General features: G+C 39.2%; 1 protein-coding gene across 5 annotated transcripts in view; it reads left to right on the top strand.

Moving 5' to 3' along the window:
• The window catches only part of ECT2 (epithelial cell transforming 2), a 70,805-nt gene that overhangs the window by 20,389 nt on the left and 36,021 nt on the right, over positions 1-14,395 (top strand). For all 5 annotated transcript variants that reach the window (XM_062211727.1, XM_062211736.1, XM_062211709.1 and 2 more), the window contains 2 exons: positions 335-471; positions 6,403-6,522. In XM_062211727.1, coding sequence (XP_062067711.1) covers positions 335-471; positions 6,403-6,522 — 257 coding nt within the window. The remainder of the gene's footprint in view (positions 1-334; positions 472-6,402; positions 6,523-14,395) is intronic.

Genomic DNA, 14,395 nt, shown 5'->3' with positions numbered 1-14,395 from the left:
GGGACTAGAACCCGGTGTGCCGGCGCCGCAAGGCGGAGGATTAGCCTGTTAAGCCACGGCGCCGGCCCATTTATTTAATGACTTTGACATTTTTGAAGAGTATAGGCAGTTTACTTAGTTGGTTATCAATTTGGAGTGGTATTTTTGATCATTATTCTGTTTTTTTTCTGGCCTTATCCTCTGAGGGAATTTTACTTTAATGACCATCTATGTTGTGGTTTGTTTAAAGAGTAGGTATTTCCCCTTCCACCCCCTTTTTTTTCTGTTAGGCTTGTATACTTTTTGGTATGTATATCTGGCTTCTGTTGAATCTTTCCTCCTTTTTCTCTTTCAGAAACACCAAAATCTTGTACCAAGTCTTCTAAAAATTCCACTCCAATTCCTTTAAAGCAGTCAGCCCGGTGGCAAGTTGCAAAAGAGCTCTATCAGACTGAAAGTAATTATGTAAATATATTGGCGACAATTATTCAGGTAAGTGTGAGTTTTGTTGTAAAATGATTTTTGTTCCAGAGTTCTTTAGTATGAAATCTGAAATATATTTCTTAAAAGGAAATTATATACACATGCAATTTGAACATAGATATTAAAATAAAAACGAATGACAAAAACTGCTGTTAGGGAAATGATATACGTGAGTATTATCTTTTATTCATCCACAGATAGCACTGTTTTTAATAAAGATGTTAAGGAAAGAAAGACGTTCAATGTATGATCTGAGAGGGGATTGAGTTTGATAGGGATCCCTGTCAAGATATTGCATTTGGGTCCGGTGTTGTACATTGAGTTAAGCTCCTGCTTGTGACTCCGACATCTAATATAGTACTGTCAGTTTGAGTCTCAGCTACTGTACTTTTGTTTGATCCAGCTCCCTGCTAATGCACCTGGAAAGGCAGTGGGAGGTAGCTCAAGTACTTGGATCCCTGCTACCCAGGTGGAAGACCTGGTTGAAGTTCCTGGCTCCTGGCTTTGGCCTGGCCCAGACCTAGCTGTTGCAGGCATTTGGGGAATAGACCAGCAAGCAGGTGGAAGATTGTGTACATATTCTCTCTTTGATTCTGCCTTTAGAAGAAATAAAGCTAAATCTTAACAAAAAAGATACTGTATTTGTATTTGAAAGTGGTAGATAACTTTCTGAAAGTAAGTGTTCTAAAGTAAAAATGAAAGCTTTATTTAGTGAACTATATAGTTGCAAAAAAATGTATAGACAGAAATGAAGCATAGTATCAGTGTCAGTAATATTTTTCACTAATCTTGTCATGTGATATGTCAAGTGTGAAGTGACTAGTCCTAAATTGCTTACCAATATTAAAATGTACAATAAAGTTATTTCTGAAGAAAAACAATAGGTTTCATGAATCCTTGTTGGATGAGATTGAAGAAAATATTAAGGAATAAACTGAAATTTGAGGTTCTGAAAAACACAGTAGGATATTATTTTGGCATCTGTAGAAAGCAATACACTCATTTTAGTTAGTGAATTAGATAGTTTGATATACTATCAAGAAAATGAAGTTTAGGGCCCATGCATTGTGGAATAGAGGCTACAGCCACTGTTTGTGACACTAGCATCCTATATGTGCTCTGTTCATACCAGCTGTTCCACTTATGATCCAGCTCCCTACTATTGGCCTGGAAAAGCAGTAGAAAATGGCCCCTTGGGCCCCTCCTATCCTTCTGGGAGATGGGTATGACACTCCTGGCTTCAGCCTGGCTCAGCCCTGCTGTTGTGGCCATCGTAGGGGTGAACTAGCAGATGGATGATCTCTCTCCTTCACTCCCTCTCTGTAGTTCTTTCAAATAAGTAAATAAATCTTTAAAAAATAATGTTGATGTAATCAAAGTTATCCTTTTTTTTTTTTTTTTGACAGGCAGAGTTAGACAGAGAGAGACAGAGAGAAAGGTCTTCCTTCCGTTGGTTCACCCCCCCAAAATGGCCGCTACGGCTGGCGCACTGCACCCATCCGAAGCCAGGAGCCAGGTGCTTCTCTTGGTCTACTATGTGGGCGCAGGGCCCAAGCACTTGGGCCATCCTCCACTGCCCTCCCGGGCCACAGCAGAGAGCTGGCCTGAAAGAGAAGCAGCCGGGACAGAATGCAGCGCCCCAACTGGGACTAGAACCTGGGGTGCCGGCGCCGCAGGTAGAGGATTAGCCAAGTGAACCGTGGTGCCGGCCCAAACTTATCCTTGAATAGAAAAATGATAGGGAGATTCTGATATGAGTTTAGCTTTTTGTTTGTGTTTTTTAAAGATTTATTTGAAAGAATAAGAGAGAGAGAGAGAGAGTGATTCTATCTGCTGGTTTACTGCCCAAATGACTGCAATAGCCAGAGGCTGGGGTAGCTTGAAGTCAGGAGCCAGGGACTCCATCCAGGTCACCCAAACGGGTGACAGGAACTCAAGTACTTGAGCTGTCATCATCTGCTGCTTCCCAGGTGCATTAGGAGGGAGCTGAATAGGAAATGGAGTACCCAGGACTTGAACTAACATTTAGATATAGGATGTGAGGACTTGAACTAACATTTAGATATAGGATGTGGGCCTTGTAAGTGGCAGCTTAACCTACTACATCAGAATATCTGCCCCTTGTGTTTAGGTTTTAGCTGATTTTCACTTGAATTCTTAAAATAACTGTTTAGGATCTGATCTAATGACCTTTGGTTTCCTATACCTTTGGTAAAGTGCATGGATAAGAAATGGAAAGGATTCTTTATTGGTGGACAGGTTATTCTTCACAGTTAATTTTTTGTTTAGTTGTAGTCAGGGTTTTAGGAGGCCATCTAATAAATTAAACTTAAGTCAGGTTTGCTCTTCCCTCTGGGGAGATCATCCTAGAGGAGTTTCTTATTGAAGTTTTTATAGTCGGCCAAAGTGCGGTTTAGCAGCAGAAAATCCATTTAGCAAATACTGCTCATGTACTGTGGTAGCATTTATTGCCTAGAAAAGTAAATCCTTTCAGACCATGGTAAAGCACACTGAAGTTTCAGAATTCTAATTTGCATATGAATGAAATTCACTAAAACGCCTGTTTAAAAATCCAGTGAAATTATTAGACTGAAGACAAAAGTTTCATACATCTATGCTGAGTATAAATTAGTCAGATATATTATTTAAAATATTATGGCCTAAATTCAGGAGTGTTCCTGTAAGCTTTTTATAAAACTGATTTTTTTTCTTTTAAAGATGCATTTATTGAAATTGAAAGAGTTACAGAGAGAGAAAGAGAAAGAGAGAGAGAAAGAGAGAGAAAGAGAGGTCTTCATCTGCTGGTTCACTCCTCAGATGGCTGCCAGGGCTGGGTCAGTTTAAAGCCAGGAGCCAGGCGCTTCAGCCACATTTCCCACATGGATGCAGGGGCCCAAGCACTTGGACCATCTTCCACTATTTTTTTCAGGGCATTAGAAGGAAAGAGAATCAGAAGTGGAGCAGCCAGGACTTTAGCTGTCTCTCATATGGATAGTGGAATTGAAGGCAGCAGCTTTACCCAAACACCATAATGCCAGCCCCTGGAACGAATTTTTTTTATTTATTTTCATTTTATTTGAAAAGTAGAGAGAGAGAGATCTTCTGTGCCCTACTTCACTCCCCAGACCCTTGTAACATCCAGGGCTGGGCCACACAGAAATAAGGGTCCTGAAACTCAATCTGTGTCTCACATGTGGGAGGGACCCAGTTTACTTGAAACATTATCTGCTATTCTAGCAGGAAGCTGGATTGGAAGTAGAATAGCTGGAACTTGAATCAGGCACTCTGATATGGGATGTGGGATTTTGTTTTTTTAAAAAATTTATTTATTTGAAAGTCAGAATTACACAGAGAGAAGAGGCAGAGAGAGAGGTCTTCCATCCGATGGGTCACTCCCCAGTTGGCCATAATGGCCTGAGCTGCGCTGATCCAGAGCCAGGAGCTTCTTCCGGGTCTCCCATGCGGGTGCAGGGGCCCAACGACTTGGGGCCATCTTCTACTACTTTCCCAGGCCATAGCAGAGAGCTGGATCAGAAGTGGAGCTGCCGGGTCTTGAACTGGTGCCCATATGGGATGCCAGCGCTTCAGGCCAGGGCATTAACCCACTGTGCCACAGCATGGGCCTCAGAGATGTGTTTTTTTTTTTTTTTTTTTTTAATATGTATTTATTTATTTGAAAGTCAGAGTTACACAGAGAGGAGAGGCAGAGAGAGAGAGAGAGAGAGAGAGAGAGAGAGAGAGAGAGAGAGAGGTGTCTTCCATCTGATTGTTTACTCCCCAATTGGCTGCAACAGGCCAGGGTGTTAACCTGCTGCGCCACAGCACCAGCCCGGGATGTGGGTTTTTTTAAGAGGTGACTTAACTGCTATGCGAAAATCCTGCCCCAGAATAACTTAATTTTAATTTAGTGCCTCAATTAAATGAATATCCAGAAGCTTCTTTATTTCTTGTATTAAATACTTGGATTGCTATTAATATGAGATAATGTACCAGGTGTTGGAGAAGATTTTTTTTTGAATAAATATTAATGTTTATGTTTGGTTTTTTAAAAAGATTTATTTATTTGAAAGGCAGAACAACAAAAAGAGAGAGAAATCTTCTATTTACTGATTGACTCCTCAGATGCCCCAAAAGGCTATAACAGCCAGGGTCGGGCCAGGCTGAAGCCAGTAGCCAAGAATTCTATCCTGGTCTCCCACATGGGTGACCATTACTTGGACCATCATTTGCTGCCTTTCCAGGTGCATTAGCAGGTTGCTAAATCGAAAGTGCAATAGCCAGGACTTGAACAGGCATGCTGATATGGTATGCCAGCATTGCAGATAGCAGTTTAACTGGCTGCACCAGAACCTGCGTAACACCTGCACCAGAATTTCTGTTATAAAGGAGCTTAAACTGGAAGGGGAGATGAAGCATACACACACAAAATTATTAGTACCAAGTAGAAGGTTATGAGCATCATAGGGAGATTTAGTTAAGGTGAGTTTAACTGTTCTTCCAGCTTACAGAAGATGTGAGGCTGAGATTTTCTATGGTTTGTTAATTGGAAAATGTGTTATAAAGAAGGAACAAATGAAGTGAATTTAAAAGTCTAGGTCGGATTGGTACACGGGAAGAATATGGGAGGTGGGCTCAGGCATTTGACTTAGTGTTTAAGACACGTACATCTCATTATTCACGTCCCGAGTTCCAGTCTGTGCTCTACTCATGATTCTGCCTTCCTGCTAATGTGTACCCTGTGAGGCAGCAGGCTATGACAGAAATAGTTGAGTCTCAGCTACATCTGAGAGATTTGGATTAATTTCTGGCTTAGGCCTTGCCTGACCTAGGCTGTTGTGGGCATTTGGGGAGGATACCAGTAGATGGGAGCTCTCTGTTGCTCTGTCTCTTTCTTGTTTCTCTGTCTCAAATTAAAAAGCATATGGGTAGGAAAACTATTTAAGATTGGGTAAACAATACAATAAAAGGATCATTCAAGTTACAATGATTAGTGTGGATACACTGAGAGTTGAGATAAACTGCTTACCCAGACTAGAGTACGCCACCAGTGGATGAATAATGAATGATGTGCTATATCGTCTTAGAAGCTGTAGATGCATTTTTGATATTAGCAGGAACTGATAATATCATCTGAGTTTCATTTTCAGAAAGATAACTTTTTTCTCTTTGAAAAGGGGGTTAATGAAGGGAAATTGTGGTGGAAGAGGCCAATTTGGAAGCTGAACAGTTTTGAGAGTTTTTTTAAAGATATATTTATTTGTGGGGCTGGCACTGTGGTGCAATAGGTTGGTCTTCTGCCTGTGGCTCCAGCATCCCACATGGGTGTCAGTTCTAGTTCCGGTTGCTCCACTTCCAGTCCATCTCTCTGCTATGGCCTGGGAAAGCAGTAGAAGATGACCCAAGTCCTGGGGCCCCTGCACCTGTGTGGGAGACCATACTACCTTCCCCTGCTTTAGCAGGGAGCTGGATCAGAAGTGGAGCAGCCAGACTTGAACTTTTTAACTTACTTATTTGAAAGACAGAGTGACAGATGGGGGGATGAGGAGGAGAAAGAGAGAGAGAATTATCATCTGTCTGCTGGTTCACTCCCCAAGAGGCGGTGGCTGGTGTAGGCTGAAGCCAGGAGTCAGGAATCCCATTCAGCTCTCCCGTATGGGTGCAGCACTTGGACCGCCTTCTGCTGCCTTCCCAGGTACATTAGCAGGGAGCTGGATCTGAAGTGGAACATCCAGCACTGGAACTGGTTCCCATATTGGATGTGGGTGTCAGATGGTGGCTTAACCTGCTGTTTCACAGGCATACAGAGGTGTATAAATAAATGAAGAAAATAGAAAATGTTATGAAAAAAATTTTTATTGTATTTTTCTCTGTCAACATATCCTGTAATTTGTCTATATTTATTCTCACAATCTATTTAAGCTAGTCTTTATTTTCTCTTAGTTATTTCAAGTACCATTGGAAGAGGAAGGACAACGTGGTGGGCCTATCCTTGCACCAGAAGAGATTAAGACAATTTTTGGCAGTATCCCAGATATCTTTGATGTACACACTAAGATAAAGGTAAATTTGAATATATTAGGCTGGTAGTATTGTTATCTTTAAATGCTTCTGAGTAGTCAAATTTTGTACCTAAAGCTTTTGGTTTTTTTTTTTTAAAGATTTACTTATTTTTTACTTGAGAGTAAGACCAGGTGCTTCTCCTGGTCTCCCATGGGGTGCAGGGCCCAAGCACTTGGGCCATCCTCCACTGCACTCCCAGGCCACAGCAGAGAGCTGGCCTAGCAGAGGGGCAACCGGGACAGAATCTGGCACCCCGACCAGGACTAGAACCCGGTGTGCCGGCACCGCTAGGTGGAGGATTAGCCTATTGAGCCGCGCTGCCGGCCCCTAAAGCTTTTAATTCCTTGTTTATTCCTTTGATTTACTTGTTGGTTTATTCCCATACTTATTAATTTTTATTGTTTACCTCTTTATTTCATTAATCCTAAAAATTGGAATTAAGGCCTTGTGAAGGCTTTTATATAGTAATGTATCTGCTGCTACTACTCTTTTTCTACTCTTGTCATTCATGGGTTGTATATTGTTTTTCTTTGGTTTGTTTGAAAACCTGTAGTAACACTTTAAGGGACCTAGGGCTCATTTGATTTATTTCTCTATGGACATATAAATGCCAAAACCATATAAGATAAGGTTATAGCCTCTTTTTAATGATTTTCCTTTGATGAAAGCTCTGTTGATTCCAAGTATCTGCTTTTACTAGTTTGGGGCAAGTTTAGTTGAACTTATAAATCTGCTATTTAAATATTGCTTAATTGTATTTTATTTTTCCTATGTGGTATTGAGAATAACTGGTAAACTTTCTCCTCAGAACAACCCATATTAATGTTTATTGCACATTGCATTAAAAAGATCAATCTGAATTATTGATTTCAAACAAGTAGTATTTAATTGCTTCTGATTTTAGTGCACATTGTAAGCAAATATAAATTATGTATAAATTAAGTCAAAATACAGTTTATCAAATACTTGCATTTCACTTTGTATTTTATCAGAATGTTCAACCATATTTGTTTATTTCTAGATCTAAAAAGAACTCTGAAGGAATTTTAATTTGCTTACAAAGATAGAATATTTCAGGGTAGTTTATCCTTATTTCTAGTTAGGATTCTGAACATTTGAAGAAGAAAGTATTTTTGAAATACCTTTGTTTATAAGAATCACTGAGCAACTCAAAAGTAGAATGGAAAGTCCAGTAGATTGTGTCTTGGTGTTCTGTATCAACTTGTGGATCAATTTGAGTTTGCATCATTTAACAAGTCAGTGTGCAAGTTTCATTCTAATACAAAATGTTACACTCTTTATGTGTACAAGATTATACTCTTAATTCAGAAAATCATGTTCTGATTCAGTGGTGCTTTGAAAATGATTTTTGTCCTTGAGTTTACTTTCATAGAACATTATTCTTTGTAAGATTCAATATTGGTTAATTTTTAGCTGATTTCAGATTTCTCACATATTTAAAACCTCTGTTCTTTTTTGCCATGAAACTATTACATGCTGTCAATTATTTGTAAAAAGGAATAGGCACAAAGGAAAATAACTGTAATCTTATAATGTAAATATGTCATATATTTTATTTTATTCTTTTTTATACATAGGATTTTTTTCTTCTTTTTTTTATTTTTTTTATTTTTATTTTTATTTTTTTTTTTATTTTTGACAGGCAGAGTGGACAGTGAGAGAGAGACAGAGAGAAAGGTCTTCCTTTTGCCGTTGATTCACCCTCCAATGGCCGCCGCGGTAGCGCGCTGCGGCCGGCGCACCGCGCTGTTCCGATGGCAGGAGCCAGGTGCTTCTCCTGGTCTCCCACGGGGTGCAGAGCCCAAACACTTGGGCCATCCTCCACTGCACTCCCTGGCCACAGCAGAGAGCTGGCCTGGAAGAGGGGCAACCGGGACAGGATCGGTGCCCCGACCGGGACTAGAACCCGGTGTGCCGGCGCCGCAAGGCGGAGGATTAGCCTGTTGAGCCACGGCGCCGGCCTTCTTCTTTTAAATGTAGCCAACCATCTATTAAATACCACCATATCTAATGAGCAATAGGTTGGTATTACTCTCCACAGTTAAGAGATGTGATAATGCTACATACAGAAGTTAACTTACTCTCTAAATTCAATCATTTAATGATATTGGATTCAGGAACTGAACTCATGTTTTTCTAACACTAAACTCCTAACCATTTGCTATTTACAAGGCTTCTTCATAGTTTAGAAAAATTGAATTAAATGATAATGCACATTTCCAACAAACAATTTAAAGAGCCCCCACACACACATGTATGTATGAATGTATATATGTGAATTCTTAGCCATTTAGTATTCTCAGCCTTTATAGAATTGAAGAAAATTAGAGCCTTGTTCTGAATTAGGTTTTGGCTTTAGGGACTGTTAGAACTGACTTCATTTTCTAACTAGACCAGTAAACCATTTTCCATATTATTTTTTTTTAGTATTTTATTTAAGGTATACAAATTTCATGTATTTCATATATACATATGATTGAGGAACATAGTGATCCTTCCCACCCTTCTGCTATGCTCCCACCCTTTCTTCTTCCTCTTCCATTCCATCTCTTAATTTTTACAATGATCTACTTTCTGTTTACTTTAAGACTAAGAGTTCAGCAAATAGTAAGAAAAAATAACACTGTTCCTCAACAGTAGAGACAAGGGCGGTAAACAATCATTGACGTTCAAAATATCAATTTCACTCCTATAACTTACATTTTTAGTACTCTTATTAGTTACCGCAGATCAGGGAAAACATGATATTTGTCTTTATGGGATTGGCTTATTTCACTAAGTATAATGGTTTCCAGTTGCATCCATTTTGTTGCAAAAGACAGGATTTCATTCTTTTTTATGGCTGAGTAGTAGTCCATAGTGTATATATACACCGTAATTTCTTTATCCAGTCTTTAGTTGCTGGACATCTGGGGTTGATTCCATGTCTTAGCTATTGTGAAATGAGCTTCAGTGAACATGGAGATACAGGTAATTCTTTCATATGCTGATTTCATTTCCCTTGAGTAAATTCTCAGGAGTGGGATTGCTGGGTCATATGCTATATCTGTTTTCAGCTTTCTGAGGTATGTCCATACTGTCTTCCACAATGGCTGTACTAGTTTACATTTCCACCAACTGTGGATTAGGGTTCCTTTTCCCATACATTTTCATCAGCATTTACTGTTTGTTGATTTCTGTGTGAAAGTTATTCTAACTGGGGTGAGATGAAACCTCATTGTGGTTTTTTTTTTTTTTTTTAAGATTTATTTATTTATTTATTTATTTGAAAGTCAGAGCTACACAGAGAGAGGAGAGGCAGAAAGAGGTCTTTCATTCAATAGTTCACTCCCTAATTGGCCGCAACAGCCAGAGCTGCGCTGATCCAAAGACAGGCGTTTCTTCCAGGTCTCCCACACGGGTGCAGGGGCCCAAGCACTTGGACCATCTTTTACTGCTTTCCCAGGTTATAGCAAAGAGCTGGATCGGAAGTGGAGCAGCTGAGTCTTGAACCAGTGCCCATATGGGATGCTGGTGCTTCAGGCTTGGCGTTAATCTGCTGTGCTGGCCCCATTGCGGGTGTGTCAATTTTGTTTATTTTTTCAGAAAACCAACTCTTTGTTTTGCAGATCTTTTGTATTTTTTTTTTTTTGTATTCAATTTTGTTTGTTTCTTCTCTAATTTTAATTATTTCTTTTCTCCTACTAGTTTTGTGTTTGGTTTGCTGTTTTCTTTTTTTAGACCTTTGAGATGCATTGATAGCTCATTTTTTTTTTCCAATTTCTTGATATAGGCACTAATTGTTATTAAACTTTCCTCTTAACACTGCTTTTGCTGTATCCCATAGGTTTTGATATGTTGTGTTGTCATCTTCATTTGTTTACAGAAATTTTTGATTTCTCTTTTGATTTCTTCTATGACCAGCTGTTCATTCAGGAGCATGTTGTTCATTCTCCGTGTGTTTGCATATGCTCTACAGATTCCTGAATTGCTGATTTCCAACTTCATTCTATTGTGGTCTGAAAAGATGCATGGTATAATTTCGATTTTTTTGAATTTGCTGAGACTTGCTTTATGGCCCAATATGTGGTCAATCCTAGAGAAAGTCCCATGTATTGCTGAGAAGAATGTGTATTCTGCAACTGTAGGATGAAAGTTCTGTAGATATCTGTTAGGTCCATTTGCTCTGTAGTGTCAATTAAATCTGTTGTTTCCTTGTTGATTTTCTCTCTGGATGATCTGTCCATTGCTGAAAGTGGAATATTGAAGTCCCCCAATACTATTGAATTGGAGTCTAAGTTTCTCTTTAAATCCCTTAACATATCTTTTAAATAGCCAGGTGCTATATGTTTATTACAGTTACATCTTCCTGATGAATTGATCTCTTAATCATTATATAGTGCCCTTTGTCTCTTTGAACAGTTTTTGTGGTAAAGTCTATTTTGTCTTATTCAGATGGCTACATCAGCTCTTTTTTGGTTTTTGTTGTCATGGAGTTACTTTTTCTATCCTTTCACTTTCAGTCTGTGTATGTCTTTATTGGTGAGATGTGTTTCTTGTAGGCAGCAAATAAATGAGTTTTGTTTTGTAATCCATTCAGCCAGTCTATGTCTTTTAACTGGGGTGTTGAGGCCATTTTAATTCAAGGTGACTATTGATAAGTAGTGATTTTGCCCTGCTATTTTTCCAAAAATATTCCAATTTTTTCTTTGAATTATTTCTTTTGATCTTTTACTGAGAGATTTTCTTCCTTTACCTTCTTTCGTAGTGATGACTATGTTTCTGTGTTTCTTTATGTTACACATCCTTAAGCATCTTTTGTAGGACTGGACAGGTGGTGACAAATTCTTTTAATTTCTTTGTTATGGAAGGTCTTTATTTCACCTTCATTCACAAAAAGAGAGCTTTGCAGGGTATAGTATTCTGGGATGACAGTTTTTTTCTCTTAAGACTTGGACTGTGTTCTCTCCTAGCCTATAGGGTTTCTGATGAGAAATGTGCTGTGAATCTAATTGGAGATCCTCTGAAAGTAATCTTGTGTTTCTCTTGTGCACATTTTAGATCTGTTCTTTACATTTTACTGTGGTGAGTTTGATTACAATGTGTTGTGGTGAGAATCTTTTCTGGTCATGTCTATTGGGAGTTTTATGTGCTTCCTGTACTTGGATGTCCCTTTCTTTCTCCCAACCAGGAAAGTTTTCTGCTATTATTTCACTAAAAAGGCCTTCTAATCCTTTCTCTGTCTCCATGCGTTCAGGAACTCCTAGGACCTGTATGTTGGCTATTTATATAGTATCCTATGAATTCCCAACAGTGTTTTTTAGTTTTCTAATTTCCTCTTTTCTTTGGTTTGACTGTATACTTTCCTGTGCTTTGTCTTCTAAGTCCCATATTCTTTCTTCTGCTTCACCAATTCTGTTGTTAAGGCTCTCCACTGCATTTTTCATTTGTTCTATTGAATTCTTCATTTCATTTTGATTTCTCTTTAAGATCTCAATTTCATGGGAGAAATTTTCTTTCATGTCCTGTATGGATTTCAGTAGTTTGTTCATTTGTTTTTGATTACTTCTGTTTAATCTTATGATCAATTTTTTGAATTCCATTTCTTCTATCTTAGCATCTTCACAATCTAGTATTGAAGTATCATGTTCTTTTTTTGGGCGACGTGTTGTGTTCCTTATTCTTGTTTCTTAGATTGTTGTGCTTCTTGTTCCAGCATTTGTAGAGATACTAATCACCGCCCCCCCCCCCCCCCCCCCCGCGGCTTTTATCATTGTACCATGACTCTACAGATAAGTGGACTGGCTGCTTTCAGTGAATCTCTAGAGGCTTGTAGTGGGTGTGGCCAGAGAGCTCTGTTCAGTTCTCCAGAGTTAAGGGCGTGCCTAAGGTGAAACACCCAGGTTTGCCATGGTAAATCCTCTCCTCTCTCTCTGTCTCTCTCTCTCTCTCTCTTTTTTTTTTTTTTATCAAAAGGCAGTTTAATTCTGCTCAGCTGAGCTCCTCTCCTCCATGGAGACCAAGTGCCTAGCTCCAGTGGGTATAATATTCATCCTCTGTGTCCCTAGGACCACACAAAGGATCTGTGCAGTCGTCTGTGTAAGTTCAGATTCCCCAGCAGTGTCTCTCACCAGGTAACCAGGAAACCCTGAACTTGTGGAGTTTCCTAATGAGACTACTCAAAGTCCCACCACACTGTGAATCCTGCCACAAACCCTCATTTTAATTTTTCACAGTTCCAGTACAGAAGCTTCACACAGTCACAAGCTCCTTGCCCCTGTTAGTTCTCCCTTCCAGAGTCAGGAGTCTCCACTCGGCTGGTTGCTGGGTGCCGACACGCGCCTGGTGCAGCTGTTACCTATGTCCAGAATGGAACCTCCTCCATTGGCTTGTTACAAGACACCATTGTAAAGTGACTGGGGAGAGAAACTTGACCGTCCCGTCTTTTTTTTTTTTTTTTCTCTTCTAGTTGGCTGGTACACTTTCCTCCTTGAGGCTCCAAGCTGGGTTCCCTCTAGGCTCTTCCTGCAGCTTTTTTGTCAGTGGCTTGCGCTGCTGCAGTGTGGTCTCAGCTCACTTTGCAGTGCTGGTGTGTAGGCTCTCAGCTGCTGGAGTCTTGCTGTGGGCAACTACACCTTCCATGTAGGTCCACTGTGGTCCTCTAATTTCAGTAGAGTTTCCTCTGCCATTTTCTCCCTAACTCTTCCCTGAGACTACACTCTCCACTTTTTTTAAACTATCTTCTCCTGGACTAGAGCAATAAACTCCCTCCCTACTCTACCATCTTGAAACCCAATCCATCTCTCTTCCTTATGTAGAATTTCCACTCTGGATTTCTTTCCAACTCTCTCTTTGGAATGTACTTTCTCCACTTTTTCACTACTATATTCCCCTAGTCTAAAGCAGTATGTCCTTTCCCTATTCCACCTTCTTGGAACCTCTTTCACCATATTTACTCTAAGGTTGTTTTACTTTCTTATTGTTTGTTCACCAGAATTGCAGTTCAAATTTTGTTCAAGAATTTTTCCTTTGCATTCACAGCTTGACTAAGTGTTTGGCATGAGAAAGTCTAGCTTTTGGCCCATCTCACCTTTTGACATGTCTTCCTCACTAAGTGTAATCATTTCTAGCTTTTGATTTAAAGGGAAGGAAGTTTGATTCTTCCTTTTACTTGAACTCTTAGTAACCATTGTAAGATTATTCATTGACATAATTTCAATATTGTCGTATTAGGGAATAGAGAGGCTAAGGATAGGAAGAGGGATAGAGATGTGGAATAGCATTAGAGCAGTTGAAACACACACGTCTTGATTAAGTCTGCCATTTTATGAGAGTGTCATTTGTGATGCCTCATAACAGAGACAATATTCACATCAGAGGTAATGGATCACAGATAACAGTAATGAAATGCATGAAAATTGCCAAAATGTGGCACTGAGATGTGAAGTGATCATATATACTGTTGGAGAAATGGGACATATAGACTTGCTTGATGCAGGGTTACCACAAACCTTCAAGTTTTAAAAAATACTATAAGATGAAATATTTGGTATAACCTTCTAGCCTTCTTCTCTTCCTTTTTTTTCTTTCAAGTGCAATTTTCTTTGGGTAAGCCTTATTAGTTTTTAACTTGTGGTCTGTTGAAGTATTCTTCCTGAGTTTACTTTTATGCCATCAAAAGTTGTTTTTATCCCTCCTTGAATTTTTTTTTCTGATTTTCCTAGCATTGGGCAGTAGATCTTTTAAATTATTTGACCTCAGGATCCCTTTTTATTTGTAAAAATTGAGGAACTTTTGTTTTTATGGGTTCCATTTATTGGTATTAGCTAGTCAAAATTAAGATAAATATAAAAATATTTTTGAAATTCATCAA

Source organism: Lepus europaeus, chromosome 2, assembly GCF_033115175.1.
Source record: "Lepus europaeus isolate LE1 chromosome 2, mLepTim1.pri, whole genome shotgun sequence".
NCBI classification, from domain to species: domain Eukaryota; kingdom Metazoa; phylum Chordata; class Mammalia; order Lagomorpha; family Leporidae; genus Lepus; species Lepus europaeus.
The sequence above is the reverse complement of the archived record's forward strand: the minus strand, read 5'-3'. Positions and strand labels throughout refer to the sequence as shown.